We start from the raw sequence: 18,737 nt of genomic DNA, 5'->3' as shown, positions 1-18,737 counted from the left end.
TTCAGCTGTTTTGATGCAGGAGCATGAAGGATCTCTTCGCCCTGTCTCTTTTTTTAGTAAGGCTTTGTCCAAGTCTGAGAAAAACTATCCCGCCATCAAATTGGAGCTATATGCAATTTTTAAGGGTGTTACAGCATTTAAATCTTACCTCTATAATAGAAACTTTACAATTCTGAGTGATAGTAAACCTCTAAAACATTATCGCAAGGTTACATCACCTGCTGATATTATCACACGTTGGTTGCTTGCTTTAAGTGAATATACTTTTGAGTTTGTACATATACCTGGTCATGAGAATGTGTTAGCCGACTGGTTTAGTCGTTCTCCTGATCCTAATTTTTGTCAACCTGCTTTAAATAGTAATGATTCTGAACTAATTTTACCTTTTACTGATATAAATGAAGACCATGTAATTCATGCTTTAACTAATAATGACTCCCCTCTTGAAATTTCTTTAGACACATTTAAATCGGAACAATGTAAAGATCAAAATATTCAGGAAATTATTTCTCTTTTAAACAATCCCACGTTAATTAATCAATCTAAGACTGAACATTTCTTTTTAAATGATGGTATATTAATGTATGCCACTGAGGTTTTTCCTCATAAACACAGAATTGTAGTTCCAAATTCATTAAAATCTAAAGTGTTAAATATTTGTCATGTTTCCCATTCTGGTATTCAAAAGACGTATGAGCTTGTGTCTAAAAGATATTTTTGGAAAAGTTGTTACAGTGATACCTGTAATTATGTTAAGTCTTGTGAATTATGTATTAAACATAAACAGTCTGCGAGCAAGCCTGCTCCTTTAAAATCAATGTGGCTACCTCAGAGGCCTGGACAATTTGTCTCAATGGACATTGTAGGACCCATTAAGAATTGTGGATATATTTTAACTTTCATAGATCATTTCTCTAGACATTTAATTTTAAACCAACTAGTCAATTTAACCACTGAGACTGTTTCTAAACATTTAATGAATTATATTACTCATTATGGTAGAATGTTATACCTATTAACAGATCTAGGCACTCAGTTTAAAGCTGAGGTTTTTGAATTAATCAATAAAAAGTTAGGCATAAAATTAGCCCATAGCAGTGCTGCTCATCCTCAAAGTAATGGAATGAGTGAACGCATTAATCAAGCTATTAAGTCCTCTGTTTTAACTTTACATGAGAAAGGTGTGTCATTTGCAACCAGCTTATTAATTCACCAAAATATATACAATGGTTCAATTCACTCTTCAACCAAATTCACCCCTAACTTACTTCATTTTGGTCGTAATTTGGCCTTAATTTTTGATTGTTTTGAAACTAGTGTTGAACCAATACATTTGGATAAATCTCACTATTTATTGGAGACCTTAAATGAACTCAATATTGCATATGAAAATGCTTACCATAATTCTGAACGAGCTCAAGTCAAACAAAATTCGAGACAAGGTGCAAAAGCAAAATTAAGATCACTAAATATTGGTGATATTGTCTACTTAAAACATACTAATGTGTTTAAACCTAAATTTGATGGTCCGTTTACTATTTTGTCAAAATTTAATGATGTGGATTATGTAATCCAACTTTTGGACAATACAAGGGCACCTAAACTAACTGTTCATATAGACCGTTTACGTCTATGTCCTCATAGGAGGCAAAATTTGCTTTTTCATCCCTCTTTGGATACCTCCCCTAGTGTAATTGATAAGGATATCACTCTCCCTAAGGCTTGTCCTTACAATTTAAGAAGTAAATAATTTTTTCTAATAAATTTTGGTTGAATGTAACATTGTTATGTGTGATGGGTGTTATTTGGGTATCGGTGTATATGATGCTGGCCGTCATATCCGCGGAACATCGGGATCCTGTAGTACTTGTCAGGCAATACCAGTGATTTTTTTGGTTAAATTTTTTTTGATATACAGTTCTTGTAACTAATTTTGTCAATAATTCTAACATTTTTTAATTGAATGAGGTATTCAAATTGTGATATGGTTTCTTATGGTGGATGATGAGCAGTGCCCTCCTTTTTGCGACTCTACAAACTTATAAGTATGGGTTCGTGTTTGTGGTTGTTCATGTCTAACTGATTGCAATTTTTTTAACAAATATTTCATGTTAATATTTGTTTTTTTAAATTACTTAAACACATAATTGTAATTAATTAATGACGTCTGATTTTCGAATGCCAAATTTTTTTGTTTTTCGACCCTGTAGTTCTGTACAGTATTTTTTTTCCTTTTCTAGTATGTCATAAGTCACTCTTATTACATACAAAATTTTTTTGGATTTTTTGCAGAGTGTGAATTCTCTTTGCATAATGATGTATAAAAGTACACCTCATTGTACATCTCAAGGTGTCACAACGTTTGTTATGATTTTTTATTGTTTTGTGTTATGTTGTTTTATACAAATTGTTGATGCTGAGTTTGTTAATTGTATATTGTTCAGCAATTTTTGTTAGGTAATGCTTTTTGTAAGCAATGTGTCAAGGCCTTGTTTTTTTTGTTTTGTTTTAGCAGTTTTTTTGGTCAAAGTTCTGTGAGTCAATTTGTTGTTTTTTTAAGTGTTAAAATTCCTTGCAGTTTTTGTTAAGTTTAATGTTTTGCCTAGGCTTTTCCTGTTACAACTAGTAAATTTAATTGCAAATTTTTTAAATTTTTTTCAAGTCTAAAATTAATAATTTTAATGCACTTATTGCTCTCACTAATGACTTTGATTTGTTTCAGGTATACAGTTTGATGTGTACTAATTTTTGTCGTTTTAACTCGGATTACTACTTATCAATCTTGTTTGATTGGTTTCAATTTTTTTTCTCAAAATTCACTTAATGGATTGATGTACAAAATGTTGTACAAAGTTTTTTTCGTTTAAGCTCGGAGTATTGTCAGTCTACAATGGTAGCCTGATTTTTTTTCGTTTGTTTGCAATTTTTCAATTTTTTTTCATAATAATTTCCAGCAAACAAATCAATTTTTTTTTCAATTCCTTCTTACAAGGAATAATTTGAGTTAATGTCCTTTACCTCAAAAATTGCTTTTCCACTATTACTAAGTGAGATTTTGTTTTTTTTGAATAATCAATTATCCATTTTACCTCCTTAATGTTATTTTCTTTGGAGAAGATTTTCTCAGTCTACTTCATGTAGCCTGAATTTTTTTATACGGGTGTTATTGCACTTATAGGCATTCACATGCATCAAGGCATATGTTGTTTAAGTTTAATTTATAGTACATGTGTTGACGATTTATTGTCAAAATGTTTGTTTTCATGTAGCAAACAATTAAGATTGTTTTGTGTTTTTTTTCGTCCATTTATCAAACAATTAACATTGTTTGGCCATCTCACTAATCAAGATGCAGCCATGTAAAGCTGCTTATATGTATGTGTTATTATGTGTTACTAGTTCTTTGTATGTCTTATGTTTGAGGCACAGCTTTTCTCATTTCAGACTCTTACTATCAAAAGTTTTGATTTAGATTGTTATGTAAACATCTGACTATTTGTAAGTGGAGTAGTGGTGAACTGGAGTTGCAGGCTGTTAGAACTTAATTTCATTTATAAATTTTTTTGGATTAATATTTTTTTGGCAAAAACGAAAAAAAAAATTTTTCTTCAAAATTTTTTTCTGCAGTGGGGGGGTATAATGTGACATTAGGTCACAGCCTAATTTATAAATATCCTGTTTTTTTTAATCAATAATACTAATTCTTTTGACTTAATTTATAATTTTGTAATACATTTTTTTTATTTCATCATCTTTCTTTAGCCCCTTAAGCGGTAGCCCCTTTTTTTTCTGAGAATTCCACTGGTCGTCGGCATCTTTCATCTCCGCGTGTTTGTTGTGTTTCTCAACCGTAACTTTTAACGTATAATCAATTTTTCGTCTCAACTCGTGATTTTTAGATAATTTAACTTTAACTTGCACAACATGCACTACAACTTCAACTTTCAGTTTTCGTATCTTATAAAAAGGAGGAGCGCGAAAGACGAAGAGCTTTCGATAATTTGATGATCAAATAACTTGCTGCCCTCCGCTTAACGGAGTTTTTCATATTTTTTTGCTCCCACCTCCCTAAGGTGGAGAAGCTTTTTTTTTCGAAGGATGGCTTCCTTGCGCCATCTTTATTTGATGTTTGGCTTTGTTCTCTGAAAATAACTCATCTACCGCCATGTTAAAAATCTGCTGTCCTTGTCATTGTCGCTGATGAATGCCTACTAAAAGAATGTTCCTGATAAATCGGATTAATGCCTACTAAAGATACCTCCTGCTTATAAATCTCCAGTTTTTTTAAGATGACCCTCTGACCAGCCACCGACAGTGATGGAAATCGTTCACAGTCATTTTCTAACTTCATGATAGGAATATCTCCTGCTTATTCCAGTTATCACTAGTTACCACAATATTAGGATGTTCCATTGATGATTTCTTACCTGAGGTGCCTCAACATGATGATTTGTTTAACTTGTTTTCCTCCAATAAAACCACAATGATTTTTTTAAAAAAAGAACTGGACTAATTCCTTTTTCACTAGCCAAGGATTTTTCGGGTTGTTTTCATCCTAAACTGGATATCTTTTTTATGGAGAAGAAGGTATGTTTTTTTGAATATACTTGTTATCTTCTGGAACGTATTTTTGAAGAAGAAAATTTACTATTTTTCTGGGTTAGCCAAAACTTCGTAAATGTACCACTAACTATGTTTCACCCGGCCATTAATTTTTAGTTTTTTTATTTTCTAAATTGTTATCATTTTTGCAACTTTTTCATTTTTATTCTATACCCAACCGTAACAGGGCAATCAATATATCTCTTGCTTCCGTTGATGAAATGCTTAGTTTAGGTCATTTAAGAGTTACCACTCCTGACATCTGGGGCGCATTCGGTCTCAGGTAAGAAACGGTGCAATCACCTTCAGTCACTAAAAAAAGACCTCGTTGTTCTGTGCGTTGTACTAATTTCTCGTTGTTCTGTTCTAAGATCATCCTCATTAGCACAACTCTACATTCACTTTAAATACTCTTATTAGAGCTAGTTAAGTATAATTCTGTATATTGATAGCGCTTTCGATACCGTAATTCTGACGTAATCACATGTTTTGAAATAAATGTTACAGTAAAGGCTCTAAAGCAGATTAAAATTTCTGAAGATGAACTTCCACTTTTCTTAGAGAAATTATTATTGAAGCAACGAAAACAGAAAAATATTTAAAGGTCAAAGAAAATGTTCAGGCTTTGAAAATGTTCAATGTCTTATGTAAATTATTTAAATATTTATATGAATTACTTGCAACACTTTACATGGATTTTTTATAATTATCTTCTAATTGAAACTCTACTTATATTCCATAAATCGGTATCTTACAATCAGGTGACTATGTTGGATAAACGTAGTGCTATCATCCATGTCAGATTACTATTTAACAATTTTTTTCAAATTTAGACAGAAAACGGTAGTTTGAATGATAGAATTTGTACGCTAAATCAATGGCAATTTTATTATTGTTAAAGTTTTCAAATAAATCAGGTCGTACAGAAACTTCACTGAAATACCTTATTCAGCAATTTCTAACAGTTTAAATGATGTCGCATCAAAAAGTAAAAAAAAAAAAAATTGGCACAACTGTAATTAAATTATACTTTCATTTATATTCGCTTAATCTCAATAAAGATTATTTTTATATGTGTTTTAGATTATTAATTGATATTTTAAGTACTCAGCTATTTCGATAAATTAAATCACTTAAAAGAAAAATTTTATATACATATATATATATATATATATATATATATATATATATATATATATATATATATATATATATATATATATATATATATATATATACAAGTTACCACAGAAGAGATATATTGATAGTTACAGGTTAACGGTAGAATTACTTGTAGCTACAAAACTTGTTATCAGTTGCCCAATATATCTTTTAATTCTACACAAATGCTTAAATTGCAGTAAATAAGCTGGTCATGCAAGGTAAGAATGTCTCATTCGTTTTATAAAAAAATATCTATACACAATGTTTAGGGCTGAGGCAAGCTCAGACCGAGTCTGAAATCGAGAAGGCTCGCGGCCCTCCAATAGCGAGGCCGAGCTCATCTCTAATAATGTTCTCTTATGTTACCTTTGGTTACAATTAAAAAAAAACTTTTTAAAATTTTTGTGGATAACATAAAAAATTATAGAAATTGAGGTTTCATTAATATAAATAGCAAGGAAGAAATCAAACATAACTCAAAACCTGACGAAATGTGGAGCTAAAAACATAAAACAAGTTTAACGAAACGAAACAAAACTTTTTAGCGAAATTTGAAGATGCTTTAAGCGATCGTATCTCTAAATTCTCCACAGACAATCAAACAGGTTTTGAGGTTCTTAATCTATCTTGCTTTTAGCAACAGCGATTTATCAGAATTTAATAATTGTTCTATTGAAAAAAAATTTACAATCTTTAATGAAAAAATAATTATTCATTTATTTTTCCTTCAGATTCTAATAATACATATTGAAAAGGCCAATTACAGAACACCCTGTGTATAAAATAGATCATTAAATGTTTTTTTTTTTTGTATTTTGTCTTCCATAAAAAGGTTTTGGAAAATATTAACAAGCTAAGTTCTTGTTCCGCTTCAAAAATGTCTTGAAAATCGGGACAATACTTAACAAATGTTTATTTGGCTTTCTCTATACTTAAAACGGAATTTTTAATGCACAGAGTTTGAAAAACTGAGTTGTAAAATTAAGTTCTAACTCAACTTATTAATTAACATATACTTTTCTATTAATTCTAATCACAACCAAGTAAAACTTAAAATTAGTTATACTTAAAGCAAGTTTTAAGTATTTCAATAGTTTATAATATACCCATGATAGATACTTTACAAAATCCAATAATTATGAAAAATCGAAAAAATGGATTTTTTAGTTTATTTTAAGTTTGATAATGGTAAAACCCATTTAAAAGAACTTTTTGAAATTACGTCAATAAAAACACAGCTATTAATCTTCAAGTAATTTTCTGTGTTGAAATAAATAATTTGTAGTAAGTTTATATAATACTATAAATATATAAATAAATACATAATTAATTTCAGTTTTCGTATCGTATGTTTTATTAATTTAATTTTTTCGTCATGTTTAGCAGTATAAAATTTGTCAATTTTTTTCCAGTTTCAGTTAGCTATAATATTTTTCATTCTATTTTAGGTTATATTAAAGAATTAGGTTAAAAGTTTTAAGCATTAAGACTGTATTAAAGACTACAGGAAATAAACAAGAAATTGAAAAATGTTTGGAAAATATTCATCACCAAACAAACCCCACCCTTACTGGTATTACACACTATCTTTTAAACCAGATGCATTGAAGATTTCTTTTCCAAAAAATATTTCTTTTCCGCTTATTTTGGTATCAAAAATAAGCACATATTTTAAATATATCTTCGGAACCCAGACAAAATGTTTCAAATGAAATATCTTAAAAAGGTTTCAAAATCAATCACAAAGTTACATTTCACACGATAAAATCTTATGGTTTTTTAAGAGTACAAAAAACTATAAAATGTTTTTGAGAGATGAAAATTGTTCTGAAATATAACTTACACATTTATTTTGTGTAAAGAAAAACAAGTATTCATTAGTACATGAGATCCAAGCTAAAAATAGTGACAGAAAATGATATTTTTTTATTCAAAATATTTAATTTAGGAGAAAATAAACCCATATCTCTTAAACAGAAATTTATTTCAACTTAATTAACTTTTTTAGTTAGTTTTAATTGTTAAATAAAAGTGATAAATTTAAATTTCTTAGCATTTTCTTACATGTACTATGACATTTTTGCAAAGTATTTTTTTACATTTTAGACACGAAAAAAGAAATCTATTTGACTCAAATAATGAAATATTCATGTAGCATAAAACATTCCAAAAAACCACTCGAATCGAGCCTATCTCTGAGCCTTTACCTTTTCTTAGCCTTCTTATATACTTTTTTTTATTTTAATTAAAATTTTCCACCATTGCTGGTAAAATTTTTAATTTTTAAATTTAAAATCATTTTGGGAAAGCATATGAACAGAAAAAAAATTTAAATATTTTTTAGTGATGAAATTGTTCGAAATATTGGGCGCAAATTCGAATATATTGGATGCTGAGTATCAGGTGATTGTATGATCTCATCTCATACTATAGGGAATTACACATAAATAATTTCAAAATTTCAGCAATTTTGTTGATTATAAAATTAGATGTGTACGTAAAAAATTCTTGTATTAAGATATATATAAATATAAAAAAGTGCCATTATAATACTCAAAACATCATAATAATACGCACAACCATATAGAAATATATAAAGAAACAGGCATTGATACTTAAAAATACATAAAACAAAGACAATTTATACTACTTTCAATTTCCATTTATTATAAGCTTGTGGCGTAACTACCACTACAAAAGTTTAACATCATTCACTAGTATATAAAGCATGCTAACTTGATTCATTCAAGAGGTACCTTTTGATATATGACAGTAGGCATGGTCGATAACTCCGCCCCCACATTGGTGACCTTCGAACGTGATCTGCTCACGCAAGTAACGCCCACTTCGTAATCTCTTAACGGTAACGCCTACTTCGATGGATAGTCCACATTGAACCGTTGACTTGCTATATGTGAATGCATTATTCACCTCCTGCGCTGTTGCTACTCAGTCTCGTCTCGAACACACAACGTCTACACTCTCAACGCCTGCATACTCTCGACTGCTAATGGCAACACAGGAGCGACTGTGATGTCAATACACCTCTCACATTCAGCACTCAAAAAAAAAAAAAAAAAATCCGGTGACTCTCTCTCCCGGTCTTTCACAAGTACAGCAACTAGTGAGATCTGTTCATCGAATTATATCCCTGATAAAATTCTGGTGGGGGAGTACTGTGGCGTAACTACCACTATGAAAGTTTAACATCATTCACTAGTATATAAAGCATGCTAACTTGATTCTCTCAAGAGGTACCTTTTGATAGATGACGGTTGGCATGGTCGATAACTCCGCCCCCCACAAGCTAACCAAGTCCAGCTAAGACTAAAAAAAGTGAGTATTAAAATTTCAATACAGATTTTTGAAAACTCACTGCTTCATCTTTTCAGTTGAATATTCTAAGAACAGAAATTCTTCTCAGAGATTCTCTAACAAGAATTATTTTTTTAACTAATTAAAAATGTAAAAAGGTGCGTTTTTGAAAGTCGTTTTAGGAATTTTGCTATCAGTTTTTACTTTATTGGAAAGCTGATCAGCTTATTTAGGATGCATGGAAAGAGAAGAAAATATTCAATATTTATAATGATTTTTAAAAAAAATATTAATTAGCTCTGATGTCATTTAAAAATTAAAAATTTGCTCTTTATTTTGCATGCCAATTACAACAGGATCCCTATGTTATATATACATATATTTTAAGCATATTTCACTGTATGTAAACACAAGAGATACAATTTTTAAGTAAGTATTTCGATACCTAAATTGCAACTTTTATCAAAGAAAAAGAAGAATTTAGGATGATCCACAGCCCTTAATATATATTTTTGAACTCTTCGTTCAAATTAAACTGAAAAATGTGCACATTATTAGAATCAAATTACTATTTAAATGAGGAAGGAAAACAAATTCTCATTTCTAGAAAAACAGATTAGGGAGATCAAAATTTGTTTCTTTACATATATACTAATTTCGGCCACTGTGTCAAGGATTTTAAGATTAAATCTACTGTAAACCAACGTATAGTTCATCAATAGAGAGATCGAAACTGAAAAGATGCTGTTCCTCATTAAAATTTGAATAACTTAAAATAATCTATTTATAAACTCTGCATATTTCTTCTTGCACATTTTCAAAATAATATTTGAATATCAATTATTTACGAGTGTAAGTAATATAACACAAATGCAAAATTAAAAAAAAAAACTCAATTTGAAAAAAATTAAATTGTATTTTTCAAAAATACCAATTTCTAAAAATTATAAGTATATTCATGCATTTTTAAAATACTTCAATAATACAATATTATTCAATACAATATAATTCAATATTATTCAATACAATATAATTCAATATTATTCAATACAATATTGCTTTCAATAAAAATGAGTAAATATAAATAAAATTAGTTTTACGAATAGCGAAACTTTCAAAAGTTCAAATAAAACAAATTTGAATCATGATATATCCCTTAATAATAATATTTATTTAAATTTAACAAATTTAAGTTGATTTTATTACTAAATGGAAATGTAAAAATTCATAGGACAACATTGTGATGAAATAGAATATGTGGCAGCAAAGAATAGTTACACAATAGTTTAAGAAATAGTTACCTCATCATCAGGTGAACGCAACTCAACAAATTCTAATTCGGATTCTTCTTTATTTAATATCACAGTTATAGCATAGTCTTTAGTAGTATCTGAAAAGGTAAAATGTATTTGTTTTAGATTTGAGATGTGTTTAAAAATTTTTTAAAACTAGAATTTTGAATTATTAAGTATCGACTGAGAATTAAAATTAAAATAGCATATCCTCCACAATTTAACAAAGTATTTAAATACGAAAAAACCAATTCTTATAAATAAAACTAATAAGCAAATGCATTTAAAAATTGTAGCATTACTAAAAGTAAACACTAATGAAATTCCTACATGAAGTACTGAGATAAAAGAGGTCACTCCAGAAGTTAACAAGAAGGTGACTCGTGTTTGAGATTATATGTAGATGAAAACCTCCAGTGTTTAGCCCGATGACAATCTGTAATCTGCTAACTACTGATAATTTTCTTTGGAAGTCAATGGAGGGTAACCAAAGAATTGTATACGAATCGAGCAGTCGCTGACGCAATTTGAACCCTGAATCTGATTGCACTATTTGCAAAACAACAAGCATGCACCACTAGCCTTTCAATTTTGAGATCCTTCCCTATGCGAATGATTTGTTTCAATTCTTTCGCAAGCGGGAGCAGGTAAGGAAAGAAACATCAATGTAGGGAATACCGGACAAGTGTAAACTGGGCTAAGAGTTCTAATCTAAAATAAGTTTGGGTAGCGAATACCGGTCATTATCCTTGTACTTGCTCGGTGCTTGCAACATTAATGTTTCTCCTAATCATATATTAAAATACTGAATAAATATTGATGTATACATTAATATCAAATCGGAACTATAAAATATTTTGGGCATTGACATTCACCGGTGAAAGTCGTCAAAAACCATTTTCGTTCATTCACTGTGACGCATACATGGGATGTTAAAGTCAAACAAGACAGAAAACTGAAATATTTATTGGTACATTTTTATATTCATATTTACTTACTCTTCCTCAATAAAAAATATTCATATTTGTTCAGCACAATAATATATTTCGTATTTGAAAACGCATGTGAAATTGTTTGCTACTCAGATAGTGAGCTATTGTATAGAATATTTTCGATTTTCTCTGAAATATTTTTAGTAACCTTGCCGCGTGAAAAGCTTTCGAATCATTTTCCTTTAATATTTTAAAACAAATTTATACCGAAATGCACATAATAAGCTAAGAAAAAGTCAATATGTTAACTATCCTTCCAGAACTGAATTTTTTTTAACATTTTGACTTGGAGCAATTGTTATTTTTTTAAAAAAAATTAATAAGGAATTTCAAAATACAATAATATTTGTAATACAGAGTTCAGTAAAGGCTTGAAGATAAAGATCTAGAAATTGAATGAAATATTTAATAATATTTGTCAATTTTATAGTATCAACTTTAAAAATGATTTTTATTACCAGGGCCGTTATGTTAATGACCTAAAAATTCCTAAAAATTACAAAAAAATATTTAAAAAAAACTTTAAAATGAAAAACAATTGCTAAAATTTTTAAAAACATGTTTATTGTTAGCTTTTCCCATAAAACAATTATAAATCTCAACTTATTAATAAATTTATATATATTAATAAGTTAGTATGTTATGTAATATTAATAAGTTAGTATATTATATAATATTAAGAAATTATTATATTGATAATAATATAATAATTTGTAAATAAATATATTAAAATTTTAATAAATTACAAATTAATAAATTTAATTCAAAAAAGGATAATAATTCAAATAAAAGTGTAATTTATGCTTAAAACAAAATGCCAATAAATACCTAAAGATAAATACGAAATTTAATCAATTAAATAAAATCTTCAGAAACATCAAAATTGCATCGCATTCTTAAATGTTTTTTTTTAACATTCTTTAAATTAGAAGATTGCCTAATGTCTATAAACGAATTCTTTTTATCTTGAAAAATTCTGTCCCACATCAAAGCTAGTTACTGGAGAAAATTATAACAACAATTAGACTTGATGAAAAATTTATAATACTTGAAGATAAAGGGAGACAATTCATGCCCATTTTTCGCAAAAACATCACGATTGGATCGTCATCTGTTTCATTTTAAAGATTACTAAGTTTTGATAAATAAATAACGGGTAAAATAGGTTTTCATCGAGAGTTTATTATACAATGAAGAGGGGCTATGATGGGCAAAAACTGTTCTTGTTCACATGTAGACAAAAGGAACAAATAGAAATATAGTGAAGATGGTGGCGAGTAATCTACTGAGAAAGCATAAATTGGCGAAGAATTTCGAGGAAGAAATGGTTCTTGCCCAATCCGTTTTTAAAATTTTATTTTTTTCTGAACATCCAAAAATTGTAAATTTTGTTTAAAAATTATGAGGGTATGTAAAATTGGCGCGACATTCTTGTAAATTTTATTTTTTATGGATTTATTATTAAAAATTTTAATTATTTCATTTAATAATACTCGAAAAGTTTTGAGTTGTAATGTATACAAATTTTGTATAATTTTGTAGAATTTTATAAGACAAACACAAAATTTAAGCAAAATCGCTCGAATAGTTCCTGAGAAATGGAATTTTAGAAAGTAGTACATTTAAAATTCGATTTCTCAGAACCTGTTCCACCGATTTCGATTAGTATTTTGTCATGTAAATTTACATATTTTAAAATGATGTAAAAAAATTTGCATACCTTACCATTCGAAATATTTTTGAGTTTATTAAGTAAAATAATAAAAATAACAAATAATTATTGAAAATTAGTTTTGCGTAGAGTTATCTTGGGTAAAATGAATTTTAAAATTATGTGCGAAACTTTATTAAATAAGTTTATTAAATAAAATAATAAAAATAACTATTGAAAATCATTTTTGCGTGGAGTTATCTTGGGTAAAACGAATTTTAAAATTGCGTGCGAAACTTTATTAAATAAGTTTATTAAATAAGTTTTTTAAATAAAACAATTAAAATAACAAATAATTATTAAAAATTATTTTTGGGTGGAATTATCTTGGGTAAAACGAATTTTAAAATTGTGTGCGAAACTTTATTAAATAAGTTTATTAAATTAAATAAAATTTTAATAAGTTAAATTCTAAATACAGACATTAAGATAAGGAGTAAAAATATAAGATTTATGCATTGAAAGTAATCATTCAAAATTTTTGAAACTCTTTTAGTTTGCTATTATTACTTTTGACTAATAATATATAATGTAAAATAAGCAGTAAAATTTTAATAAGTTAAATTTTAAATACAGACATTAAGATAAGGAGTAAAAATATGAGATTTATGCATTGAAAGTAATCATTCAAAATCTTTGAAACTCTTTTAATTTGCTATTATTACTTTCGACTTATGATATATAATGTAAAAAAAGCAGTAAAATTTTAATAAAAGCACTAGACATCAATCTGAGAAATATTTTGCAGAAAAAAGTACAAATATCACGGGAACCGGAAAGTATTTGATATTTATTATCAAGATTTTATTTTTAATTATTAATGTATTCACCCTCGTTAGCAACAACCTTTCAATGCCTGATCGAAAATGAATCAAAATGGATAAAAAAAAGTGAATAAGCTTTGAAGACTAACAAATATTTAATGCCCCGAAAAGACATTATTTTTTGGTCCCCATAATACATTTAAACAATAAGTTAAATTTTGATGGAAAAAAAAGTTACAACCTCATTTTTCAATTTTCAAGCATTTTTATTACTTGCAGCGAAAAGAGGTTCTTTTTTATGGACCATCCCAAGTTAAGTAATCAAGAAAATAAAAGAACGGTATCTCTTACATATTCAGAAAATAATTTGCCAAGAAAAATATTTAGTCTTAGATAATCGAAACCAAATCATATAAGTTCAAATAACTCCACATTACCGTAACAGATAAAATGCGTTACGACGAAGGAGAAAGGATTACAGTAGCGGATCATACATTACACTCTGTTGCCAATGGCAACGCTTTTAGCAACACTATTCCAAAAGAAGAACAAAAGCAACTCGTGAGTAAAGAGTGTCGGTCAATGTTATAAACGTGAATCAATATTCTTAGTTGAGAGCTATCTGTAGGGAGATGAGAGAATTTGGAATAAAAAAAAGTTCTAGATGTGGAACTATCAAATTAAGATGTTATTAAAGAAATGAAATACGATCACCCTATTGGAGGAAATTTCTTTTTCGAGGAAATGCGTCGAGAGAGAGGGAGAGAAAAAAAAATGGCGCTGAGATTGAAAAAGTTGATGGAATTGTTAGACTTTTCTTTAAAGGAGATTGTTTTTTTTTTAAACTTGGTTTTACACTTTCAATAAATTGGTTTTGTTTGGTGTTTTCCTGGTACACTTGTAAGTGTATTTTAATTATGCTATACAAAAAATACTTTTTTGTATATTTTTTTTTTTTGATCTTCAATTACATTTGAGTTGCTTTTAATAAAATTCTATTAAAATTGTTCAGAATCTGATGAAAGAAGACAATTATTGTTGTTGTTTATTGTAATAAAATATCGATTTCAATTTTTTTTAAGTCGTTGAGTTAGATTTCGTTTAGATAGAAAATTGAGAAACTTAAGCTTCATGAACAATAATTTGAATTGAACTAGACATTCATTCATGTTTTTATTTATCTATTACTCTCTCGAACTTGACTATTATTGTTTATCATAATATTTTATAAGTATACTGCTGTTATAGTAAATTATGTAGTTGAGCTATATTATCTAGTAAGTTGATTCTTCTTGTTCTTGATTACAAGATATTTTATTTCAGTTTAACATCTTATTATGATTGCGGTAAATTTACAATATTATATTTGAAGACTATCACATATTGTTTGAAATATTAGAACATGTTGACCAAAATATTGTGTAAATTTGCGGCATCCAGAAAAATCTGTATCATATTATTGAACAAGGTAATTCTTTTTACATATGATTACAAGATTGTTTTTTTAGTTTAACATCTAATATATATATATACACAACAAAATAAATAAATTCAAGTAAACACGAAGAAAAATAAGAAAAACAAAAAGTTTCATTTATTGCGCATAAGCTGCAAGTAAACAGAACTCATTACATAAGTTCAAAATGAAGATAAAACAAAGGAAAATAATAGACATATGAAAAAAAAAGATGGGGGGGGGGAGAAAAATAATAATGAAAAAAAATAATAAACAACTGGAAAAAAAAGGATGAAATTTTTTTTAAAAATCCGGAAAATAAAGATATAATCTTTTCATCAGCCCACACGATTATATATGCAAAAAAGAGTGCTTTCTCACATTGTATCAATATAGCCAAAGCAAAATATATCAATACAATAGTGTGAGGAGCATATATATATATATATATATATATATATATATATATATATATATATATATATATATATATTAAAAATTTTAATTCCTATCATTACTCTAAAAGATATTTCATCAGTACACAGTCTATTTGAATCTAAATTATCTAAAATAATTAACTTTATAGTATATTTGAGAAACAGTGATGAATTTCATTTCATATTTTCAATCATGATAATTCCATTTTTAAGTACAAAATAATAAAAATTTTATCTTATAACTGTCAATGAACAACCGACACAGTTTTTGATTTTACAACTTCTAACGTTCAACTCCGTTTCCTTTGTGATTTTGAATCCAATCCAAAAGACAAGGGAACTCCTGGATCAAATATTAGGAGAAATTTGTCTTCGTGGATGACTTTTTGATGGAACTAATCTACATTTGCGTTATACGGAGAGGAGAGCCATGAAAATCTCCCACGTTTAACCTGATGGCATAGGGGTGGGCTGATAAAAAAAGATTATTTCCTTTTTTCCGTTTTTTTTAAATAAAATTTCATCCTTTTTTTTCTTCTTTTTTTTTTAAACTGCTGCTTGTTATTTCTTTACTTATTATTCCCCCCCTTTTTTTCATATGTCTATAATTTTTCTTTGTTTTATCTTCATTTTGAACTTATCAAATGAGTTCTGTTTACTTGCAGCTTATGCGCAATAAATGAAACTTATTGTTTTTCTTAACTTTCTTCGTGTTTTCTTGTATATATATATATATATATATATATATATATATATATATATATATATATATATATATATATATATATATATATATATATATATATATATATATATATATATATATATATATATATATATATATATATATATATATATATATATATATATACAGTAAAACCTTTTTTTGTGCGGTAGATAGGGACCGCATAAAAGAAATCGCACAAAAAAAAATTCGAAAATTTTATAAATTCTGACATGTAATAAACAAGTTTGTACGATATATCACCAAAAACTTTTTTTATGCGGTTGATAGGAACCGCATAAAAAAAGTCGGACTCAGAAAATACATCAATGATTTATGAAATAGATGAGAGAATGCTTTCAATAAAATTAAATAATTAAATTAGACCTAAAGAAATTTTAAAAATATTTAATTCTTCATTGTACATATACATGAAGAAGTTTTCAAACTATACTTTAAATAGTTTGCCGCTACTCGTCGTAATCCAAAACGCGCATCTTCTTGTAATGAATTGGTTGAAAATCGCTGTCGTCGCTTGAAGATAGGGTTTCAATTGATTTGTTTTTTGGTACCATAAAGTCAGTGATCAGTTTTTGTGACGACGGTCGACTAGTCAATTGCATGTAAACGTCACGATAGCGAGACATGCATGATCTCAGTTCTTTTTGGAATTTTAAGCGTCTTTCCACATTTTTATCTATTTTAAGAAAATACGTTTCCAATTTTTTCGAAATCTGGATCCCTGCATATATTTTATCTGCTGTAATAGATTCCGGTTCTTCTTGTCCATTTTCATAATCTATCAAACTATTGATAATGTCACTATCGTCCACAGTTTGGTCCTCAATCATCTCGTCCAAGTCATTAACGCCGAAAGAATCAAAGCCTTCTCCGCCGATGTTATGTGCGAGCGCACTAATTTCAGATAATAACGTTGACGCGTTTTCGGTGACGTTTCGATTAATTACACATTCAGGCCAGATCGCTTTCCAGCACGAATTTAATGTGTGTTGTTTGATTTGCCCAATTGCTGCAATAATATGGTGTATGCAGTCTAAAATTGAGAATTCTTTCCAAACTTCAGTCAGGTTTAGTTTATCGCTCTCCAGCTTTTTCAAAATGTAACTGAAAGTTAATTTGATATAATGTTTCTTAAAATTTGCGATTATGCCCTGATCCAGTGGTTGTATAAGGCTAGTCGTATTTGGTGGTAAAAACACTATTTGTACATTAGGATGTTCTATACAGGGATGACCGGGTGCATTATCTACAATTAGCAATGCTTTAAACGGAAGACCCATCTCTTTCATGTATTTTTCAACTTCTGGTACAAAAGAATCGTTGAACCATGTTGCAAATACAGCTGATGTGACCCATGCTTTTTTATTGGCCATGAAGTGTACTGGATATTCTGATAAATTTACGCCTTTTAGAGCGCGTGGGTGTAAAGCTTTATTTATAATAAGTGGTGTTAACATCTTTGCACCAGAGGCATTGCTGCAAAGAAGAAGTGTGATTCGATCCTTTGCCGCTTTAAAACCACTTGCAATTTTCTCCGATTTCGCAATGAATGTTCGGCTGGGCATCTTTTTCCAGAATAACCCAGTCTCATCTGCATTAAATACTTGATCTGGGCAATATCCACCATCATCAATGATTTCCGCTAATACTTTGCGATAATTCATTGCAGCTGTTTCATCGGCGGACGCTGCCTCGCCTTGTATCTTCACATTATGAAGTGCGTACCGTTGTAAAAATCCAGCAAACCAGCCATTGCTCGCAGAAAATGTCACTTCTCGTAAACAGGAAGACGAACTTGGTTCTTCAGTTGGTTGAAATACTGTCTAGCTTTTTCTTGAATTAATTCTTTGTGAACGGGGATTCGTTTTTTATTTAAATCTTTAACCCACAGCACGAGAGCCGTCTTCTCTATTACAATATTTCTCGAATACGATGCTCTTTTACTACTGTCGTTTGTTGTATTATTAAGAGATTCATACACGTTTGTGTATAGCTCTCTGATCTAATTTAAATTCATTAGCTGTGGATCCTTCACCAGTCTATTTAATAATTAGAATTTTTGTTTCTATTGTCTGTCTTTTTACTTTGTTTTGGCTATAATTATTCATTTTAAGGGAGAACTTACTATGTCTAAAAATAAAATAAAAATCATAAAAACTACATATAAATAGAAACAAAAGTAATTAATTTATTTACCTTTAATCTCACTATAAAGTGAATTCTTAATCACATGAATCGTGTAAAAAACTCTGAATACGA

General features: G+C 28.5%; 1 protein-coding gene across 1 annotated transcript in view; it reads right to left on the bottom strand.

Moving 5' to 3' along the window:
- LOC107457418 (uncharacterized) overlaps window positions 1–18,737 on the bottom strand; it is a 79,364-nt gene that overhangs the window by 11,222 nt on the left and 49,405 nt on the right. The window contains exon 5 of the mRNA XM_043044283.3: window positions 10,383–10,471. Within this exon, the coding sequence (XP_042900217.2) occupies window positions 10,383–10,471 (89 nt within the window). The remainder of the gene's footprint in view (window positions 1–10,382; window positions 10,472–18,737) is intronic.

The sequence above is a fragment of the Parasteatoda tepidariorum genome, chromosome 9 (assembly GCF_982258835.1).
Source record: "Parasteatoda tepidariorum strain Cologne lab strain chromosome 9, Ptep-v5.0, whole genome shotgun sequence".
Lineage (NCBI taxonomy): Eukaryota > Metazoa > Arthropoda > Arachnida > Araneae > Theridiidae > Parasteatoda > Parasteatoda tepidariorum.
This window is presented reverse-complemented; position numbering and strand designations above follow the sequence as displayed.